This window comes from Opisthorchis viverrini (assembly GCF_000715545.1).
Source record: "Opisthorchis viverrini unplaced genomic scaffold opera_v5_150, whole genome shotgun sequence".
Classification (NCBI taxonomy): Eukaryota; Metazoa; Platyhelminthes; class Trematoda; order Opisthorchiida; family Opisthorchiidae; genus Opisthorchis; species Opisthorchis viverrini.
The window spans coordinates 113,577-135,773 of NW_008751806.1; the positions used below are offsets into that span (position 1 = coordinate 113,577).

Sequence of the window (22,197 nt, forward strand, 5' to 3'; positions counted from 1 at the left end):
CTTCAGAACCATAGCTCGTGTGGGTTGGTGTCAGCGAATCCGTAACGAGGCAGTTAGAAAGCGTGTTTTCGGTTGTGTAACGGTACTTCCATTTTGCACTCAGCCCCAGAACTGAACGCGCTCATCTCGACTGGATTCCGATGAACTCTTATCTTTGCACCGTCCGGTCATCCAGCTTCGTAAGACTCTATGCCTCCCGATATACTCAATCCTTGTTTGTAGTGTCGTTAAATGCCCCAACGGACCGCAATTATGACGGTGAGAAAGATCCTTTACTGACTTGTCCGTGCTCATTCGTCAGGCGTTGTGATCCTTACAGCCTATATGAGTGCCCGAGTCGGTCGTCTCTGTTCCCTGGAATCAGTCCTGAGTGGTCGATTCGGTCGACTGCCGTTCTTTCTGGAGCGCATGAATTGATTCCGGTCATTGTCCCTTCAAGTTCCCGCAAGTCTGCAGAAACGTACCCATCCACCATCCTCAGAGAACCGTCATAGATCACCAGTATCAATCTGAACTTGCTCAACCACTCTCTACAATAGATCGGCAGTGGACTGGCAGTGAATAGATGGATGAGGCATGGCAATATGTGAAAGGAGCTATGCTAGCGGCGTTCAGTGATGTCTGTCCGGCTTCTCCGGCCACTAGAGATCGTCGAGGGGCGAGATGGCCCAAGTGGTTAGAGCGCGAATTTACTGACCGGAAGGTTCGTGGTTCGAATCCGACCTCCGCCACTCGACTTCCCCTGTCTAGGCTTGAGCAACCTGGCAGTATCCTAGCCCTCGTGCTTCCTTCGGGTGGCATGGCAGTTAGGCACCGGAAGGGTGCTACAGCTGAACGCTTTCTTTCTTTCTTTCTTTTCAGAGATCATCGAGATAGTTATATATTGTTGGTACTGAGAAATCCACACCACCAGGCAACGACTACGATAGTGCCGAATAGTGAAGAGCCTAAGGGAGGGCTAAGCTCTTTGGTATACATCGAAAACTCAGAAGATGGAGAAAGCTTTTTCCGCCGGAAACAGCCGTGGCATATACCAATTAATACGATTAAGTGGCTACGTGACTGATGACTAGTGAAACATAGGTGAAAAATACGGCTTGTTAATTCACTCGCAAAACCACCGACTGGAAGCATGAGTCGAACACCCCAAAGAGCAGTTTAGCTGACCTACTACAACACAACCTCTGGAGGCAGTTCCTAATGGCGAATGGATTTTAAATCCTGATCGTCCATCCGAATAAGAGATAAAGTAGGAAGTATCCGTTCTGAAACTTGAAGAATCACCAGGGCCGGACGGTCTGTATGCACCCCTATTCGAAGAAGGCACAGAATCCCTGATGACCTATGTAACAAAGCCTACTGGCGCCACATGGATTGAAGAGAAAATGCTTGTGGAATGACGCATTTCGACAGGAAATGGTGCGCGGCGCCTTGCAAAAACTACCGTACAATAAGCCTGGTAGCTGTTGCATCGCAGGTGCTCTGTGGTCTTATCCTTCGAAGGTTGGCAGAACGCACAGACAAATCCGCGAAAGCCAAGCGGGATCCTGTCCTTCAAGAGGATAAATCTGTCATATTTTCACCCTATGACAGATCACGGAACAGCGAAACTGCTTCCAGCAACCAAAAATGATTGTCTTCCTTGACTTGAAAGCTGCCTTTGACTCTTTGGATTATCAGGCACTGTGGCAGTGTCTATGGAGCAAAGGGATCTCCCATGAGTTCTTGACCCTCTTTAAGGCACTTTACGCCAACTCCCGCGGACGAGTGAAGGCTTACTTGGAGCTCTCTCTTGAGTTCACCCCATCAAGTGGTATCCGACAAGGTTGTCCTCTTTCAGCTTTCCTGCTCAACTTCGGCATTGATAATAATAATAATAATAAATGACAATAGTTCAACTGTAACATCCTCTCGGTGCCTAGCTGCCATGCCACCCGAAGGAAGCACGAGGGTTGGGATACTGCTAGGTTGCCCAAGCCTAGACAGGGTAATTCGGGAGGCAGAGGTCGGGTCCAAACCACGGCCCTTGCGGTCAGTAAATTCGTGCTCTTACCAGTTGAACCATTTCGGCATTGATATGACTATGAAAGACTCACTATCAATTTCTAATGCCTGTGGGGTCTAAGTGCTCCTGAGGCGTTCGTTCACATATATCGAATACGCAGACGATATAGCTCTTCTTGGATCTGGCTCCGTGGTAATGCAAACAGTAGTAAATAATCTGAACAAATCTGCCTCATCGTTTGGTATGCGCCTCACACCGCCAAAGTGTAAACTGTAAAACTGGGTGGATTCGAACCCTAACTTCACACTATCGGATGACGCGATTCAGGTAGTAGGCAGGTTTGTTTACCTGAGCAGCTGTATTAGTCCCAGTGGTCTCAAGAAAAATGATATTTCCATCCGGATTGGGAGGGCTAGAACAGCTCTTGTGAACCTGCGTCACACGTCAAGGGTCGAGTTTAGAATGCTGCGGTGCGCTCCGTATTACTCTACGAATCAGAAACTTGACCGCTACGCGCTGAGGACCTCAAAAGTCCTTCAATGTTTGTCTATGGATGTCTTCGGAGCATTGCCCGGGTCTGCTGGGAACACCCGATCAGCAATGCTAAAGTGCATTGAATGGTTTTTGGAGGAAATAACTCACCCACGTAGATGAACTAATCACACTCCATGAGTTGCCTTGGTTTGGCCACGTGCTCCATATGCCAGTCCGACTCTTTCGAGGGGCTCCTTTTGACAACCACGTGATTTGTGGGGAAGGTCAAACAATGACTTTTCAGCAAAATGTGGAAGCCATTCGATTACTGAGACCAGTTTCGAGGGCAGAACTCTGCTGGTGCAGCATAGTCGATTAGGGCGTCATCAACTGACCATCGTCTAAGGATTTTCCCAACAGTTCGGAAAGTGCTTTAAAAGTCTACTTTGTTGGACACTTCAGGAATCGCGGACCCCCAGACGGTCTGGTCATCCACAAACAGTAGAACTTTCTCCGCAGCTGTGGACGCGATGTATTAATCACTCAGTACACACGTTTTCTGTTTCAATTCCGTCCCTGAGTTGTCCTTTATGGTGAGAACTGGCGCATTTAATTTCGGGAGTACTTCATGCTTCCATACGTTTAACAGAACCATCGTTTTGACCGTCGAACTCCCAGTCTATTTCTTCCGATTGTCGATTACTTCACAGTGACTTTTACCTAGAGGGCTATTCATTGGTCGCAAGAATTTTCCTAACCTGCTATTAGCTATCTACTGAACACTGTCTCAACTACGGTTTGGGTATCTTGGCTATCCTTGCTTGGCTGCCGCGTGTAAGTAGCTCCTTGAAACCTTGTGGGGATCTTGTGTTAGGTGGCTGAAGGAAGGTCTGCAGTGGGATTTTACCCGGATACGTCACATCGATGGATGCCAGTCGATGTGATCCCCTTCCCATATTCCCTTCAACTCTGTTCTCCATATTGCCATGGAACAACCCTTTTAAGCCTCTGATGCCTCCTGGCTATTCGCTTGTAGGCATTCAGCGCATAGCTGACATAGGCTATTCTGCATTGGTCCTCATTAAAGAACCTACTGTTGCACGATTTAGCTCAATAGCTCTAGTGTTAAAATCTATTGCATCACTAGGGTTAGTCCTAGGTAGCATTTCGAGTGATTTTGCGTCGACGGAAACCAGACTGAAACCGTTTATAGCACGGCACGGGTTTTTTCTCCCAGTTTGTTCCCCGCTGCAACATTCGTTGGCAGATGTCCTGTCTTTCTTGACAGCCTTCCACTAATGATGCGATTATGAACTTAAAATACAACAATCTAGCATCCCTATCTTAACGTGCACACCGGGCTATTTCTGATGGACGATGTGAAGCAAGGTAACTCGCTCCTTCATTCTATCAGTTCATCTCCGAAAAATTAGCTTTAGAAATCGAGTTGAATCGGTTGAAATTTTTGGTTGAAAAGTATCGTCGTGAAAGACCAGTGGTATGTTGTGCTCCATCCCCACCACGTTGTTGTGACTACGAATGTCATCACGGATGCACAACAGGTCACCATTCTCTAATTCATGCCGACTGTGATCATCCTTACGGTCATCGTCTGTGTCACAGCCCATCATGTTGCAGTGAGTCGTGACTTATTAACAATTCTCTCCCCAGATAGGTCATCATGGTCATCGATTCGACCAACTGCCCCACTCTGGCCCGAAAAGATTGAGGGAACCCCGCATAAAAGGTGGGCTGTATCTGATTTTTCATTCAAATGACTTAGCAGTCGAGTTGTAGATGAAAACGGGCCCACAGACTCCATCGCCGTTTGCAGAGACTTGATAGAGAGACGCAGATTCCAGGAAGCATTCCTCCGGTTACAGTATTATGTTTTTCATATGAAAATATTTTTCGCAGCGAATTCTATAGACATTATTATCCGGCTGACGGTGAAGTCGTCATTGAACTACGGTGAGTGTGGAAAACAGTTCGACTTGTCGCGAGGCCAACTGAAATCAGTACTAGTTTTTCGAATTCCCATGTTTCTAACAGCTGTGGCGAATTGTGTCTATGTTACAGACCAAATTAGATACGGAGACTTCGATAATTTCGAGCACGAATTCATTTAAACGACACAGGTGAAATGACGGGCGTGGTCAAGGCTGGAATTCGCATTCCTTTACTTGTCTAAGTCGTCCTTTGTCAAAGTGATCTACTACAATCGCAAGCCCGCATCGTATATTTGTATTCGGTCTCGACACTGATCCTCTGTCTGTTGGGCTAACACTTACCGTATCCCAGTGAATCCCACGATCGCCCAGTCGTTTACGTAGTCAAGATAACCAGATGTTGGTTTGAACTGGTGTGCTCGGCTAATTATGCAAAAGTAACACGTCTCTTCCACAGAGTCCCGTAAAATGCCTGCCTTAGTTGGGACGGTCTTCATCCTAAGCTAATATGAGACATGCAGTCGCGTCTCCTTACTATCTCTATAGGTTTCTTCCGTATGGGAATCATCTATGATGCTGACAAATAAAATAACAACTGTTTTTTTTTGCTTCTTTGGACTACATTGACCGTTAATCGATTGTAGAGCGAGTGGACATCCCGAATGAACTAATGTGTTTGTTCAGTTCTGATACCCCGTTCCGTACTATGCCGTAATTAATTAAAATAACCTCCAACCGATGTAAATATACCGATCCGCCGAAGATGTAGCGAACGTCTTCATCAACCTATTTGTAATTGCTGTGAGCAACCTTCAGAGCTGAGTTCTCCGGTAAAGGTTGACCATACTTAGTCCGCTTAAACTAGTTCTCCTGATGGGTTGAATACTATGAAGCAGTGTTTTAGATTGGACGCTGGTATCCCACTTATTCGCTAAAACAAACTGCACGTTTATCGTAGAAAATCTAGCCTGAGCGGCTGGACGGACCTACATCAGCAGTATACAGGTTATCCTGGGATCTTCAAAGACAACTTCAGGAAAATGGCATCTCACCTACTAACAACTACGAAGTTACGAAACTTTTAGTGGTTGATCAACGAAATGTGCAGGAGTGTCCCTGTATTATGTAATACAACTAAGCGTCGTCTTCCTCTGTATGTTTGGCAAAAACCTTTCAGCTGAAGTCACCACACATATTCCACCATTACGGTGCATTAAATTTTGCTCATTTGTCTTCGTGAATCCCAGTTTTATTGTTTTTTATATTGTTTGCGCAGAGCTCTCCGTGCAGCTTACGAATACACCGGAGGATGCAATCCTGCTCTGTGTGTTTCCCTGGATCGTACATTGGGTGAGGCGCTCAAAGTAGATGCTGCTCGACGTCTATGGGGGTCACATTCGCGTGTAAATGAATTTGATCGTCGCTATTGGGATATCCCGTACTATTCCGTATCTGGTGAGTCAGCTTTGCCAGTGGAATGAAATCCACATCAAAATGACGTGTTCAGAATCTGTCCAAACCCTTATTTGGCAAAGTTTTTTTCTTCAGACCCCTATCTCTAAGACAGATGAAGAGTCTGCCTCTGCCGTTCTACGTCCAATGAAACATCTGTAATGGGCTTCATATGAGGTTAGCCCTACTCCATGGAACAGTCAATGTCCTCGCGGGATGCGTTGCAGATCACTAATAAAGATATCCATTTTTCCAGCGCAGTACTTAATATCTACTATCGTAGGGTCACTAATCTGCTTTTACTTGGTTGTTGTCGACAAGTGGCGCGACAACCAACTACCTCGCTCAAAATGCTTGCTGACGCACGAGCTCATACTGGTGCATTACTAGTGACATGTCCACCTCAAATGTCAGATGAACGTAATTCGACCCCCAACGGTCTAGGAAATGTACCACTGATGAACCCTTTTAGTAACTGTATCATGTTCACTGTTTCTTTACCCATACTAACTAACAGCGCAACATTACTCTTGATATCATTATCATCATCGACAGCATGACGTCATTGTTCAACACTGTTGCTTTGCTGCCGTACCAGAATGATCTATTTGAAAGCCCCACTGTGAAGAAAAGGATAAAAGTGGGCAGAGAAGGGACTTGGTGCAAGCTTACTACAATCACTTCGAGGTGCTTACACCTCCACGCATTCACTCAGACAATCTGGATGGCAACTGACAACAAGAACGCCTTTGGCATCGATTAGCAGCCATATCTCACAGCGTCTCCAACCAGGCGCAGTGGGGATCACGCGGTTTCCATCCTGGAAGGCGAGCAGCACTGACATCACCTAGGCGTTTCGTAACCTCCTTCATACCCCTCTGCCAGGTCAAGGTTTGGACACCTCTCTACTTCCAATACTCTGGACTGGACGCGGAAGACTGCACCCTCTTCGACAAACGATGGTTTGACATACACAATACATAGCCTAACCAACGAAGCTCATGGTGCTGGACACATTCTTCAATGGAATCCCCATTGCACAACCGAAAAGTGGGCTTCTGAGTGCCTCGCCACGGACTCGCCAATTCTCAGTCACACAACAAAACAGCCTGTACTGTAGCGTGATAGGCACATCCTGGAGATTCAGGGATATACCGCTTTGATGCCAAAGGTGTGCCAAATTAGCAAACGCGACCCTGGCCTTGGAGATTCGTGTATCGACCTCATCTGTCACACTACAATCAGAACTAAAACAACTTCCAAGATAGGTAGGACACCCCACAAGCTCCAGTGCCTCTTCCTGGAATGTAAGTAGCGTGTTCAGTGGCTGCATGTCCACGAGCATGGCGTTACAATTTGTGGACGCAAAGTATTTGCCGGAGGATGGGATGATTTTGGTCAATTCATCCAAAAACACCTGCGCCTTTTCTTCGGAGTCTACAACGACCTCATCTCCATGTTCCATATCGACAATGTTTTCGTTAGCTGCTAACTTGAACACCGGGCTTTTGAAGACCTTCCAGCATCTGTCGCATTATTTCATCGATCACCAAATTAAATAGGAATGGAGAGAGTGGCACCCCTGACGGACACCGCTTTGTGTACTGCAGCATTTGGAGAGATCTCTGTATACTCTCACGTCCGGAAGTCCGATAATACAAAGAACTCATTATGTTCGCAAGCTTCCGGGGCATTTTTTGATGGTTAATTGTGCCAAGGAGAACAGACTGGTCAACCGATGGGCGGTAGCTGGTGGCCATGATGACTGTCGTTCGAAATATTCCGCCCAACGTTCGAGGCTTTCTTTATTCACGGTAGTCGCTCCATCCTAATCCTTGATAGTTCCTCTCCCACGTTGTTTTATGGGTCCAGATGCACCTCGTGGATCGGAGTTGTATTTAGTGTAGCCTTCAGGATCATTTTAGCACCCCCAACTGAACACCACATCAAGCTCACATCTTTAGGTAGGGATAATGGAGCGTTCTTTCCAGGTGACTAGTATTTCCATGCATATGACAGCATTGATGTTATCTTCTCTGTAAATAAAGATGACTTATAAAAGGTCGGCCATAAAACCACGCATTCCGATCGTTCAGCACTTGATAGCCGATCAAAATGTCCTTACAAACCAAAGGCCCGGGGGATCAAAACCCACCTGGTGTGTACGGCAGCAACAGGACTGAGACGATTGCCCGCCCTCACCCCATGCGTCCTTGGACAAGTTCAGTCCCCTTCACAGCCAAGTGTGTCTGACCCTCGAATCGTCAGCCTAGGTAAAGCTGCCCCAGAAGGAGAGTAGGCGATTGAGCCAAAGGACAAAGAATAGTCGTAAGGTATTGAAGATTTGAAGATTGCCGCAGTGAGCAACCACAAACAAGGGACGGTGAAAACATACCAACTTTGCTGGGAGACCTAAAACGTTTGAATCCTTCTTAACAGGGTCGGAAGTGAGAGAACCAAAAGCTTCACAACCCCTGTTGCCAGAGTGCCGAATCCTGCTGACTGAGTTGTTCTCAGTGACGTATCAAGAAAGAACAAAATAAACTTGTTAAACATTCTAGTGATCCGAAAATTTACAGGGTATTTGACGGGAACATCGGTTGGTATTTGAGGTGACCGATCAGTTGAATGGAAGGACCGAAAAGCGCTTTCTCACTGGTCAAAATTTTAGAGTCAACGTCCTCGAACAAAACACTGTATGTTCCTTGTCCTCTGATGTCACTTTTCTACCCCGGGGTCATTTGATTTTCAGTTATCTGACCGAGCACCATGTTGCCTAAATCCATGGGATCCTTTCTTCATAGGAGCTTTTAACTTCCGTACTCTATATCAAATTACTCACTGAGACCTTCTACTCTGGTAAAACTGATGTGCGCATATAAGACCAAAGCGCAGTCCTTCATCTCAACACGCCAAATTCACTCTCCATAAGTTCAGTGATCCAGAAGCAGTGACTCATGGAAGTAGCACTCAGCCCCAGGGCTGGACGCGCTTTGCTGGATTGAATCCCAATAAACAGTCATCTGTGCACCGTTCGGCTATGCAGCTCAATCAAGCTCAGTGTCTCTCGACATAACAAAGGAGTGCCTCTTTGGAGTATCGGTATATGACCTAACGTACTGCAGTCCTGACGCTTGGACAGATACCTTCCATTAAGAGTTATCCAGATTCATTCGTCAAGAAAGAAACACTGACATTGTGTTCCTTGTGGGCGGTCGTCTGAGCTGCTTGGAATCAGACCTTCGCAGTCGATTCGTAGTCAATGCTCGACTCGAAAACAATGTGGAGTGGCTCCCTTAATTGTGTGCTTATCATCCGCTTTTTCTGGCTCATGCGGACCTTCACGTAAACTTTCAAATGGTGTTACCTGACGGCCACAAAGTGCAAGCCAACGATCGACCCCGTTGGATCACATGGCCATCAGCCACTGGTGGAGAGCCATATTCAAGACTGCCGTTACTTCCGGGCACATAATTCGATTCAGGTCACACCGTGGTGCTTGCACGTCTGACAGTTCGCTCTCCTTCAGGCACTCCACAGTTAACCAGAACCACGCCAGTCCGTTGTCTTCTAAGAACTACCATAGCTCAACAGTACATATCTTAGCTAGCCTAACTACGATGATCATTGGTTTGTTCGCTGAGCTGGGCAATTTACTGCAAACGTTTCATCACCAATCGAGGTGACGTCATTGGTGCGTTGTTGGGGAGCGTAGTGGTGTATGGAGATGGGTCGGTGGTTGTGCGTTGAGTAGTGTTGTATGTGTTAATATACATGCTGCTAGACGGGGCTAGCCACTTTCGACACTTTCCGCTGACAGCGAGACATTCGCTGCCATGCTGTTTAACTTGTTATCACAGAAAGTAAGTGTTGGGAGTGTACCATGAAATGCAACTAGTGTTTCGGCCTTGAAGTTGGTGGATACCTATATTTAAAGAACCAATAGGAGCTTAGGCAAACGAATGATTCGTGAAAACAAGATCCACCAGACAGAAGGTCTCCGCAGCAATCCGGGCTACGGGTTGGCTGAAAAATACCGGTAAAAATCCTACTGTCCAACAGCAAACAAAACTATGCACGAAGGTCCCAAGCGGTAGTCGTATCAGATGACTAGCGTTTGCATTTGATCGATAAAATACCTAGCTATTTCTGTTGTTGAACGTAGCTCGATCGTCTTTTGTGGTATCGTGTATGCTTGGCTCGATGGGTTTCAAACTATCCACACACTCCGACCTGAGAGCTTTTGGATACGGACAATTCAGAACTAATGGATTAGCAATAGTCTCTTATTCACCCGTCTTTTGTTTTGACCTTGAGGATTTTTTAACTGAGATTCATGAGCACACAACATTAAAACGACAGCATCAACACCGATGCTACTTTATTGATTGTTTACTGATCGTGATTTCGGTCATAGCGCAACCAGTCCGATGTGAACACCAACCAAGTGATTCTATGTTTTACCTTTCAGATGCCGCATTGAACACGACTCATCGAGCCAGGGATCTCGAAAGGATTAATCGTGAATCTGACCGCATTCGGGATGAACTGGAAAGCTTGCGAGCAAATCAGGAGGAGCGGGCGAAACAATATGCTCGAATGAATCCTCCGTGAACTGAACAAACGTGTCCCCGTCCTTCTGCAGATATCTATTATTATTTTTGCTTTCCTGTAACTTATTACTACATTTTGTGCTAATAGCTAAACTATTTCGACAACTCGGCTCTCTAAATGCGAAAAAAAACAACCCACAAAGTTTGCACAATAAGCGCAGTATGCAAGTAGATGAAATGTGTGAATTAAAACGTAACCCTACTTGTACCGTAATATGCGCCTCTCAGTTGCCCGAACTTTTTCGGTATACAGCAACCCCCCCCCCCAGAGTGGGGTTACCACGACTAAGTAGGCGCCAGATAGGTGATGTGTGTGAAATTGACCTCGATTTGAATGGCTGCTCCGTTGCATAAGCAGAGAAGGCACAAAACTACTGACCGGAAGGTTTATGGTTTGAACCTAACCGTGTCTTCTCGATTGCTCCTTTCTGAGCTTTGGCAGAAGCGTTAGTACTTCGGTTCCCAAGGCTCACGCCGGCTACGCACCGGAAGAGTACCACAACCGAAGATTTATATTTCCAGAGCAGCCACGGTGCGTGATGACTAACGCCCGCATCGAGGGACCGGATAAGCAAGACAGTGAATGAGGAAATCTTGTTTGAAATTCCTAATCGCAAATTTATTGAATACAATCATTTTTTCGTGCTCGAAGTTTGGGGCCATCGTTCAGCTAGACTAACCAACCAAGTCCTGAGTAATTGTACACTCAAAACAGCTCATTGATCGGAAACGTTTACCTGCTGACAAGCCTGCGCGCGACAACAGCTACACTTCCTCCACAAACCCCTGCTTAGCTGCTTTCCATTTCTAAGAACTTATATAGTTGCGACAATAAGTTGAGGAATTAAAACACAATCGCGCCTGCTGGCCAAACGTTTGCAGACCGATTCCCAAGCTCAGCGAACAGACTAACATCCTATAAACTCACCTGATCTACCACTATGTTGACATTGCCAATTTCAAGACCATCTTGTGTCCCCCCCCCCCCAGAGTGTGGTTACCACGACTAAGTAGGCGCCAGATAGGTGATGTGTGTGAAATTGACCTCGATTTGAATGGCTGCTCCGTTGCATAAGCAGAGAAGGCACAAAACTACTGACCGGAAGGTTTATGGTTTGAACCTAACCGTGTCTTCTCGATTGCTCCTTTCTGAGCTTTGGCAGAAGCGTTAGTACTTCGGTTCCCAAGGCTCACGCCGGCTACGCACCGGAAGAGTACCACAACCGAAGATTTATATTTCCAGAGCAGCCACGGTGCGTGATGACTAACGCCCGCATCGAGGGACCGGATAAGCAAGACAGTGAATGAGGAAATCTTGTTTGAAATTCCTAATCGCAAATTTATTGAATACAATCATTTTTTCGTGCTCGAAGTTTGGGGCCATCGTTCAGCTAGACTAACCAACCAAGTCCTGAGTAATTGTACACTCAAAACAGCTCATTGATCGGAAACGTTTACCTGCTGACAAGCCTGCGCGCGACAACAGCTACACTTCCTCCACAAACCCCTGCTTAGCTGCTTTCCATTTCTAAGAACTTATATAGTTGCGACAATAAGTTGAGGAATTAAAACACAATCGCGCCTGCTGGCCAAACGTTTGCAGACCGATTCCCAAGCTCAGCGAACAGACTAACATCCTATAAACTCACCTGATCTACCACTATGTTGACATTGCCAATTTCAAGACCATCTTGTGTTCTGTGGTTCGTTATTTTGGATTGTCACATGCGCTTTGGAACAGAAAAACTGCGAATACCGAATTCTGTGCTCTTCACGCTGTACCATTTTGGTTTCTGTTTCAAACAAGGAATACTCCTTAGTGGTGCTCTCAAACCGTATCTGCGGTTTTGATGAAATATATTGGGTTACACTCATTTGCAAATCAATTTGGTTTTCACGAGAGACTGAACTGAATCTCTCGTTTATGATATTCTGCAACTGAATGTGCTGCACACAGGCCGCCTCATGATTCAGTTGGCGCGATATTCGAGATATCGCAGTATATTTTCATAAAGAAACAGTCCAATTTGAATTCAAGTAGAACATAAGGTTGACGGAAACTCGGGGACTGCACCTACCTGATGAGCCCCAAAAAGGGCGAAACCGGTCGTGGGCTGTCGAAGAGTTTTCAGCAACCTTGTGAGTAGTTTCCTTTATGAAAATATAGGGTTATACTTCCGAGGGTGTCACCATAGCGCAAGTCGGATTTCGCCTGCCCTGAGGTTTGACTCTTTTCAACAGAAATGCGTTCGGTCGAATATTAGTTTAATGGATCAGGGGAAGTTGCAAAATAATTGTGTAAGTTGCCCGCAAAGATTTTTTCGTAACAAAGTACTCAGTATTCAACGAGCTTATCTCCTAGCATCACTGTATAGCACCTCGTGCACCAAAATGGTCGGAGACACCATAACAGGAGAGAGTTCTCGTTGACTCGGTTGCTAAACGCTTCTTTTGAAGTGCAGTACCCCTTGTCTCGTGCTACCGCAAGAAAGTCAAGCAAATTCAGTCGCATTAGAAAAGTGCTTGTGGTATGGGTGGATGGGGGGTAACCTTTGCTTGCAACTGCCATGTGCAACCACACGTTCGTATTAAACGATCGATAGTCGCACTTCGTGGACTCCGTCGGTTGTCGTAGTGATGAGACCAGTTCGCGTCCAGAAATATCTAAATGTGTTGTTGCGGTTACACCAGTCCTCCTGGCCACAGTTACAGCCTATCTACACCCACCCACTTTTGAGTCAGTGGCATGCTGTGTCAGTGTAGTTTGTTCGATCGCTCAGCAGCTTTCGTCGTTGGTTCCACACGATCATCAAGCTCGTTTGACTGTAAGATGAATGGGGATTGAATTTCCTGCTTGTTTAGTCAACGCGATGAAGTTTGTCACCAACCGAGAGCAGTCAAATGTCCCACAATCCTTGTGGAGAGTATGGTATCTCAAGATTGTGAGGCTTAGATTTGATCAGGTCGACTATATATCATTACCAGGCGGCCATTTTTGAACCTGAACTCGAGATGGCTTACTGTTTTCTGGCCGAAAGCTCCGTGGTTCGACCCTCCTCCACATCTCGACTACTTCTAGGCTTTGGTAACCGGGAAGTATCTCGGCCCTTCAGGTGGTATGGTAGCTAGGCCCCGAAAAGGAGTTTCGGATGGACGGTTATTTTCAACCTGCCGCGCACAAATGGTGACTCCGCGATTGGTTTCCAAGTTGCTTGTCAGGGGTGGCAAACAAATCAACATCTGATCCACGACAAATGCATGCACCCGATCTACTAATGTTACCATTTTGTCAGGATCAGGAACCCCAAACTGGAGTCACTACTAGGGGGTTGGAATCAGTGTAATACATTCCCCGCTACTCTACTAAGTTGCATTGCCCATTTGCTTGTGGCACACGCCAAGCAACCATCTCTCGTCGATTACCAACTAGCCACAAGTGTTGATTCAGTTCTCAGCTGATGACGAAATTGTACACACCCTGGTTGCGGAATACCTGGTGGCTCTTTCACTTCGAAGCAATTCAAATGCTCAAGGAGAAAACAAAACTCATCCTAGTAGGTAGTGCTTTTTCCTTGGATGTTTTCTAAGTGTGCTACACAAACACCTGAGAAGTTCGCATACAAATTGGAATACAGTGGTGACAAGGAAAGGTAGCAAAAGTGCATTCGTCGTCGTCTTAGTATAACAATAGGGAAGTGCATGTACCACTTGGTCATGCAGCCTTCTAAATGGAGGCAACTGGTTTCCGTCGCCAGTTTTACACGTTTCACTTTGTACTCATATTTGTCATATTTATCAGCGTTTTCTTCGGAATGCTGTGTTGCCTCGCTTCGGAAACAGCCTACTCTATTCTCCTAAACGTTGTTGTTTGTGGGTTTTATGGACGCTTCAGCAACCGGTTCTCATCTCTTTGAGTTTGTCTTTAAGTGATTATTCTCCCCAACTCTTGAAGTTACACTCCTTTTCGAATCAGGATGGTGCTGCCGTCGCAATCAACTTAATTCCTCCTTTATGCTAAGGGACCGATACCTTTCATCAGGCTTGTAAATAGAATCACATCGATGAAAAATACTTCGATGTAACGAAATCAGCCCAAATTGGAAAGATGACAGCCTTTATGTGGCATACAGTCATCATCATCATTGTCAGCTGTAATAACCGCGTACTCGTCGTACAGTGGTTGTAGCTGCCGCAGTTTCGTTCACTGATGATTCGCGGAGGGGGTAGATAGCCGCGCATTGCAAGCAGGAGCTGATAAATTTGTGCGTAAATCCAGCAATGTCAGTGGGCTGTCAAGTGGGGCGGGGGGTTGGAAAAGGAACTATGCATTGAAGGCAATAGCTTGGATGCACCAGCGCCATTGAGGGCGCGACTGGGCCATGTCTGATAATGTCTCTAACTATTGATGTGGCCCGTCTCGGGGTCCCCATCCAGGAAGACGGCAGCGACCAGCGCAGCTGAGTTTGCTGGTAATGGCTTTCATACCATCCCACCCATCCATTTGGATCGGAGTTCCAAATGAATGGATGGCCTCACGCTCTTTACGAAATCAGCGGAAGCTGGAACACAAACTCGTTTAACTTTGGTCGTCTAAATTCGAGACCCGATTTCAAGTGGGTGGCCTCTCTCAAGGGGACTTTTGCCGACCGTACAAACAGGTACTACTCGTACGAATACAATGAAATGCGAAAGCCTGAATTAGAGACCGCGTATCGACGACAGAAATCAGTACGGCGTGTGATCGGCCACTACTCCGCAAACACCCTACAGGGTACCAACAACACGCGTCTGAACAGAAGTTGACACTCGAACCTATTGTAAAGACTGGTAAGTTCCACAGAAAGATCTCACCATTCTGAAATAGCAACACTGAAACAAACTGATGAAATCGGTTTATAGCTCTCACGTGGTCTAACTTGTTCAGACAATCGCGTACACACTATCCTACAACACAGGCGTGTTCCTTGCAGGTAAGCCCGGATATGTTGGATTGGTTTGCTGATCAAAGCCAAGATGCCTCTCTTGAACCCTTTCAGCTTCTGGAGGTAAACTCGTCTGGGCGCTCACTTCCGTTTTGCCACTTAGTATCAATCCACTTCACAATATTGACGTCCGAATGCATTTACCCTACTGCACTGCTCGACAATCCATGATGAAATGTTACTTGGTGCAAGGACCTGAAACACCTCAAAGAGGACCGGATCACGTCGATTGTTTATCAACAGACGGAAGTCTGTAAAACAATTTGCGCCGACCGGAAAATTCAGGTGCCTGGGGAATGAGTGTATCCGATGGAAAATTACTGTTTGTTGATCTACTTGTTTCCAGATGCATTTGTCTCGTCCTCAAGAAACCACCTGAAGAAAGTGTTTTTTATGCTAGTGGCAACCCTACTGATGATTAAGGTTCACGCAGGAGTTCACTCTTTCCACTCCCTTCGATTGGCCTCCAAAGATGTACAAGTATGGTAGTTGGGTTTGATAAGGATTGAAATCGTTACCGGGTGATCTGAGAGTTAACTACGATCAGGTTGCAAAAAAATCGCAATTGATGAGCTCCACATCGGGTGTGTTGACGTTTCTTCTAAGTGCTGGGAGACAGTCCCGGAAATTTCATCACTTTCCAGAAGAATCCCGGAAGCGGCCTCCTTGGAGACAGTCTCAACCCCATGACAGACCGTGTTATGGATGCTTTGTGAAGGCTTATTCTGACTAGTCTGTATTAGTTGACTGAGAAAAACGTGTAGGTTATTCCTGTCCATCCAGAGACAGTCTACATTAGGTTCTCATTACTTGAGTAAAATAGACGACCCCTAAGCAAACATTTTCTTCGAGATCGTTTACCTGGAGGTTGCCTGTTTAAAATGAGTTCCCACTAATTGTACAAACGATTGAAGAGGATCAGTGACTGTACACGAGGAGTATCCAACTCTTGGAGTTAAGAAAAACCTCTTGGAGAATCGGCTCCCGTGAACCCTGGTCGTCCTCAGCTGGGGCGAGATGGCTCAAGTGGTTAGAGCGCGAATTTACTGACCAGAAGATTCAGGATTCGAACCCGACCACTACCTCTCGAATTCCCTGTCTAGGCTTGGGCAACCTGACAGTATCCCAGCCCTCGTGTTTCCTTTGGGTGGCATGGCAGCTAGGCACCAGAAGCGTGTTACAGCTGAACGATTTATTAATGTACATTCTCAGCTAACGGCACTCACTTGCGAACAGACTCGGTTTCACTCAGTAGAATTGGACTGTTCATCTCCCTCGACTGCATGAACAAAGTCAATTAGCTTAATTAATGAGCCTGGTGAAGATTGTTGGACAGCTGACTACAGGTGCCCATTTTCTTGGGCCTCACCAGGTCGGTCCAGTCCTGGCATTTTTATGTTTCATTTATTGTACAGACAATAAAATGGATATATGTAGAGATAAACACTCGCTTAAAAGAAGCCGGCATTTATTCAAAGGGAGAGCTAAATTGAGTTCTTTTTTCCTCTAATATCGCTCAACTGAATCTGCTACACATAACTTTGTACATCATTTGAAATGTTGGAGTACCTTCCGTGATCATCGAATTAAATGCTTCTGTGGTAGTTCGTGAGAAATTTTGATTATTGGAGGCATACTACTGTAGAAATTTTTGTTCGCTGAGAGTTGGAGTACGTGGGCTTTTCCCAAGCAGAACCCATGTGTGAGCTTGAGAGAACACCAAATTGTTGCCATCTCGTCAGTTGTGAATTGCGCATCCAGAGTTACTGTCGGACGTGTCATAGCAGAATGAGCACCGATGGTAGACCGTGGCTATCCATAGTTCACCAAACGCCATCGGTTAAGCCGCGTTCGAGAAAGGACACAGCTTTCGGGAATCAATGGGAGCTCACAGTGGCGCAATTTTTTTTACCACATTGGAAGACGAAGTACCCCTATTGATGACTAGATTAGTGTGACGGGTGTCCCTAGGTGTTATGTGAGCTTCGGTAATAAACTCACGTGGTCGTTTGAATGAGACGACACTCACCGCGGAGTTTTATTGCATAGCAACCTGCATGCGGCACACTTTGGTGAAGAGTCAGGTAATAACACCGGAGGCAAATTTATAGAAAAAAGCAGATTTTTATGTACAGGAAATCTTTAATGAACGACAAATGACAGAAGAATACGGTAGTTGGAAGAGAAAGAATAGTTTGGATGCGTATTTGTACAGGCGTAGCGGTAACCCGCCAACTGCAATTTTTGGATAACTTCAACTGTTTCGGTACTCCCTCAAAAGGTCTATGGCTGGAGTGTTGGTCTCCAAGTGAAGCTGATACAGACGCCTGAGCACTCGAAATGCTGCAAGGTTGGCGTACGGAGTAAGTGTGACGGGGTCCAGGTAACGAGCAGGAAGCCCGGTGATGGGACATATTCGCATTATTCGGCGCGGTCGCGGAGCAACTGGAGCGGGGTTGTTCGGGTCGGGCAAGGGTGTGATGGTTTTTGGCATTGAAGCACGAAGGCATTGTTCGTCCGCGAATGTGATCAAATTTCGGCTGCAGCGAGCTGATGGATCGGTGATAATAGGGCCAGCACGAACCGTCGAACTGCAGAAAATGGAGAGTACAGGGGGGCACATGAGACGTGCCAGTGAGATCACCGCACTAGAACGTGAATGGTTCAAGCTACGTGATTCATTGCGCACCTACACCTTGCCTGAATAATATGAGGTCTTCTGGTTCCATGCACTGGAAGTGTGATTTCCCCCTATCCACAAATAGTTCTGCTTAGGCGATACAAACCATGCACACAAAGTCAGAGATCAGAGCTTCTGGGAACATCAACCACTAGAACTCACCAGGCTAACACTATCTACATCTGGTTCTGTTCTCGAACACCAAATCAGAATACAGCAGGTTTCTGAGTTTCTACGTGTTATAGGACATGCTATTTATTCACCCTAGAGCATCCACATATGAGGCTTTCGAAGGGTCCGGGTAACCAGCTGCATCAAAAATCACGCGAGCAATAGAGCTGAACCGATCAAAACAAAGAACAAATGGGATAAGCAATCAGACCTGCCTCCACAATAACGACTTGTGCACCATCTACGTGCGGAAGGAGGACGTCATGGCAACCAGTGGATAAGTGGACAACGATACGAGGCAAACACCGGAAGGGTCACGTGTAGCAAAGTCCAGTGAAAAGCTGGACACGGCTAATAAAAGTACGCAGTCCCCATCGTTACCAACGTTTATATCCGTTTTTGCGTATAAGTGTAAAGGAGGACATTATCGTTTCCGTATGGGTCCCAAGGACAGAGGATAAGTGTAGACAGATTGAACTATGAACAGACTGACCAATTCACACAATATGCAGAACTGGTAGAATATAGCGGCCAATCCGACGTGATCTCCACACATACCTTTGAGGATCGACTGAGACTCCGTACAAATGAGGTTGATCTTCGACCAAAGGTACAGTGAACGAATGGTAACGGATCATGGGGACGGTAGATTTTGATTTTTGGAAATGAACCTTCTTCTTCTCAATTTCCATACGTTGGTACCGAGCTTTTAGAAGGGGGAGAAGGAGGGGCAAGATAGATTTAAAGTTTATACGATAGATCGGGAACATCAGACACCGACAAATGTCGGAAATCATTCAGCCCAATGAGAATGGCAGCAAGACAGCAACTGACCAAGTGGAAATAGGAAACTATCCATTTCAAGTGTGGTTGCGAACACATAACGTAAAGCATGTCAAAGCCATTGAATTCTGGAAGGAAGCAAGGGCGGAACAAGAGCATACATGTCAGAAACTCTGGACTCCCTATGACTTACTAGGTACGGGTCACATAAAAGGAACTCAATAGCCGCGGAAATACTCCAGACTCTAACCACTATCCGGAGGTTTGCATTGAGAAACAACATGCAGATACCAAAGGTGCGATGCATCAGTACTGTCTCCACATTGTTAGAAAAGGACCAAATCAGTGACGTCGTTTGAGAGCTGTAAGGCAGGGAGCTTACTACGCAGCCAGTTTCAGTGTCATCAGTCAAAGTTTCGCCGCTGCTACCAGCCAAATCCAACATCGTCTGCCGATCCACGTGTGGGTGTACAGTCACCTGCCTCGGTAGAAGGGAACGGCAACTAATGCTGAGAGTGCAAGGCAGGCGCCATGGAGAGTGCAAAGACAGCTGGACCGAGCAAATGCACCAGCACAATACCAAGGTCAAACAAGACCACATCTTCCACTGCCGGTCCTGCTAGTTGCCCATGGTCCGACTGACAGCGAGCGTCGCATCGATCCAACGACTACAACTGATATCGTGCTCAGCACAGCAAACAGCAAGACTTGCTGGAGTCTTTGATTTTCAGAGGCAACTGTGGCGCGCTGCTGACGAGATAGCGAAATAAATCCGGAATACGGTGCAAGACCAATCGGCACTCAGAGCATCAGCCCAGGAGGAAAGATTGCCGTATTTCAACGGCTAAATTGTTTCACTTACCTAGCGACCGACGATTTATTTCTTCTGTTAGTTTGGCCTCAGCCAAAAGCTCCTCCTGGGTTAGTCGACGAACTTCTGGCACATTTTTTCGCTGAGCGATTTCTGCCAGCATTGCTTGCCGACGCAATGCAGTGCTGTCATTTCGACGGCTTTTCGATTCTGTTCCCGTAGACTCACTCGTGGAGGGTACCGTTCGCTGTCGCAACACTCGCGATTCTATTGATATGATAAGAGAAAGGGTAACCATGAGGACGGCTTTTAAGTCAGTAGCAAATACAGAGCTTACATCATAGAGAGACACACGTCCATAAGAGGGCTCACATTGCAGGGGTACCTCTCAAAGAACAAAGCATCTATAGAAAAATGATGAAGTGCAAAGAACAAAGCATCTATAGAAAAATGATGCATATTCATTGCTTCCCACGAATCAAAACAGCAATCGGTAGTGTCCATCAAGATTAAGTATGGCCGAAGCCAACCTGTTCTCGAGAAGTCCACAATCCAGGGGTGGTTGCAGACCAATTATCAACACCTCATCAGAAACCGAGAAGTGATGGATTCGTCAAGCTCGTCATTTAAGATCAATACCCAGCTGTCCATCCACCGCATACCCAGTTTGCGCCAACTTGTGTAAATACATAATAATGGCTCAGCTGTAACAAATTTTCCACGCCTAGCTGCCATACCAAACGGGAAAGAACGAGGGCTAAGGTACTGCCAAGTTTCCCAAGCCTAGACAGGAGCAGTCAACACGCAGAGGTTGAGTTCGAACCACGGATCTTCCAATAAGTAAGTCCGCGCTTTAACTACTAGGCCATCTCAAACTTAACTCGTATGTTGTTTGTATAGCCCAAAATAGCTGGAATTTAATGGAAGGACGAAGAAATTCCAAATACCCCGATAACTACGTAACGATCTGACCTAAATCAATGAAGCAGGCACTTTCAATCTACCCAGTGTTAACCGTACAAATAGTGAGAATCGGGTGGAAACATCTGGGTTCCGTGTGTTTAACTTGGGGTGCGAGTAAGCTCTAATCCGGTCACATTGCAAGCTAGTTGGCCTTGGTTACAAGAAAAGCACTACCACATCAGGCTGGCTAATTGATGAGAAGAGAAGAACCAACCAAAGTTGACAGACTCACAACAGCTTTATGAGTTGACACGAAATTTTCAAAGTCACACTGAAACCTTGCGATTCACTGCTTGCCCTCGAATGACCCAAAACAGCAGAATCGCCGATGGATGTAGATAGCACGTGATGTGGCGAAGTTGTCTGGATTGCCGATCGTACTCTTGCGTAAGAGTACATTACAGAAACGTAAAGTTTAAATGAATCGATCTGTTGCTGAGACTACAAGCCGAACTAAGGAAACTCAAACAGAAACGAACGCACCAAAGAATACCTTCACATAGGGGTAAAATGAAGAAAGACACATACGCACCGAATGTAGCCACCTCACCCTCTGTAGAACCGGTGGCTTTTTCTTTTATAGTGGATTTTGGTTTTGGCTCCGTCTGTTCATCAATTTGTTGGGCCGTCGACTTTGAACTCTCTGTGGGTTTGGACCGTTTCGGTTCCTATGTGGACCAAGGGAAGGACCAATTAGCATGCAAGATCTGAGGCTGGTTCAGCTACCGTATTTGAAGCGTAAGACATCTCTATTTGTTGAGTTCTGAGCCTCGACGGTCAGAACAGAAATGGGGAACTGACAAACGAGCAACAAAGGTTATGAATGCGAACCCAGGGACTGTATGGCTGATGATCCGAACTGCCCGATTGATGGGCATATCGACGGACAGACATTTTTTCAAACTGGATTTTCTAATTAGCGAAATATATTATTCATTTGCAAGTAAATTGGGTTTTACGAGAGACACACCTGGGACCCAGCTGAATGTCTCGTTTGTGATGTTTCCAGGCAACTGAATGTGCTGCACTATGTCGCCTCATGTTTTAGTTGGCACGATGTTCGAGATATCGCGATACACGTATATTAGTAATGCATTACTCACAAGGTTGCTGAAAATTCGCCGACAGCCCACGACCGGTTTCGCCCTTCTTGAGGCTCACCAGGTAGGCGCAGTCCCCGAGTTTCCGTCAACCTTATGTTCTGCTTGGAACCAAATTGCACGAAAGTGGCAAAATACACTCATTCGCAAACAATTTTGGTTTTGCGAGAGGCTCACCTGGAACTGAATCTCTCGTTTGTGGTGTTTGCAAGCA

The 22,197-nt window shown here is 46.1% G+C and overlaps 2 protein-coding genes across 2 annotated transcripts; one reads left to right on the top strand and one right to left on the bottom strand.

Annotated features, from left to right (window-relative positions):
* Nucleotides 1-1,927: 1,927 nt before the first annotated feature.
* Nucleotides 1,928-10,597, top strand: T265_14157 (hypothetical protein; the record flags this gene model as incomplete). Its single annotated transcript, XM_009172290.1, is given in 11 exon segments — nt 1,928-2,114; nt 2,127-2,277; nt 2,371-2,651; nt 2,656-2,816; nt 3,814-3,868; nt 3,913-4,116; nt 4,151-4,226; nt 4,266-4,361; nt 4,397-4,450; nt 5,705-5,883; nt 10,352-10,597. Coding segments are annotated over 11 exon segments (1,587 nt in total).
* Nucleotides 10,598-17,729: 7,132 nt separating this feature from the next.
* Nucleotides 17,730-21,630, bottom strand: T265_06871 (hypothetical protein; the record flags this gene model as incomplete). Its single annotated transcript, XM_009172259.1, has 5 exons — nt 17,730-18,066; nt 18,885-19,032; nt 19,972-20,187; nt 21,416-21,551; nt 21,610-21,630. The coding sequence occupies 5 exons, from the start codon at nt 21,628-21,630 to the stop codon at nt 17,730-17,732; spliced, it is 858 nt and encodes a 285-aa protein (XP_009170523.1).
* Between the last annotated feature and the right edge of the window lie 567 nt (nt 21,631-22,197).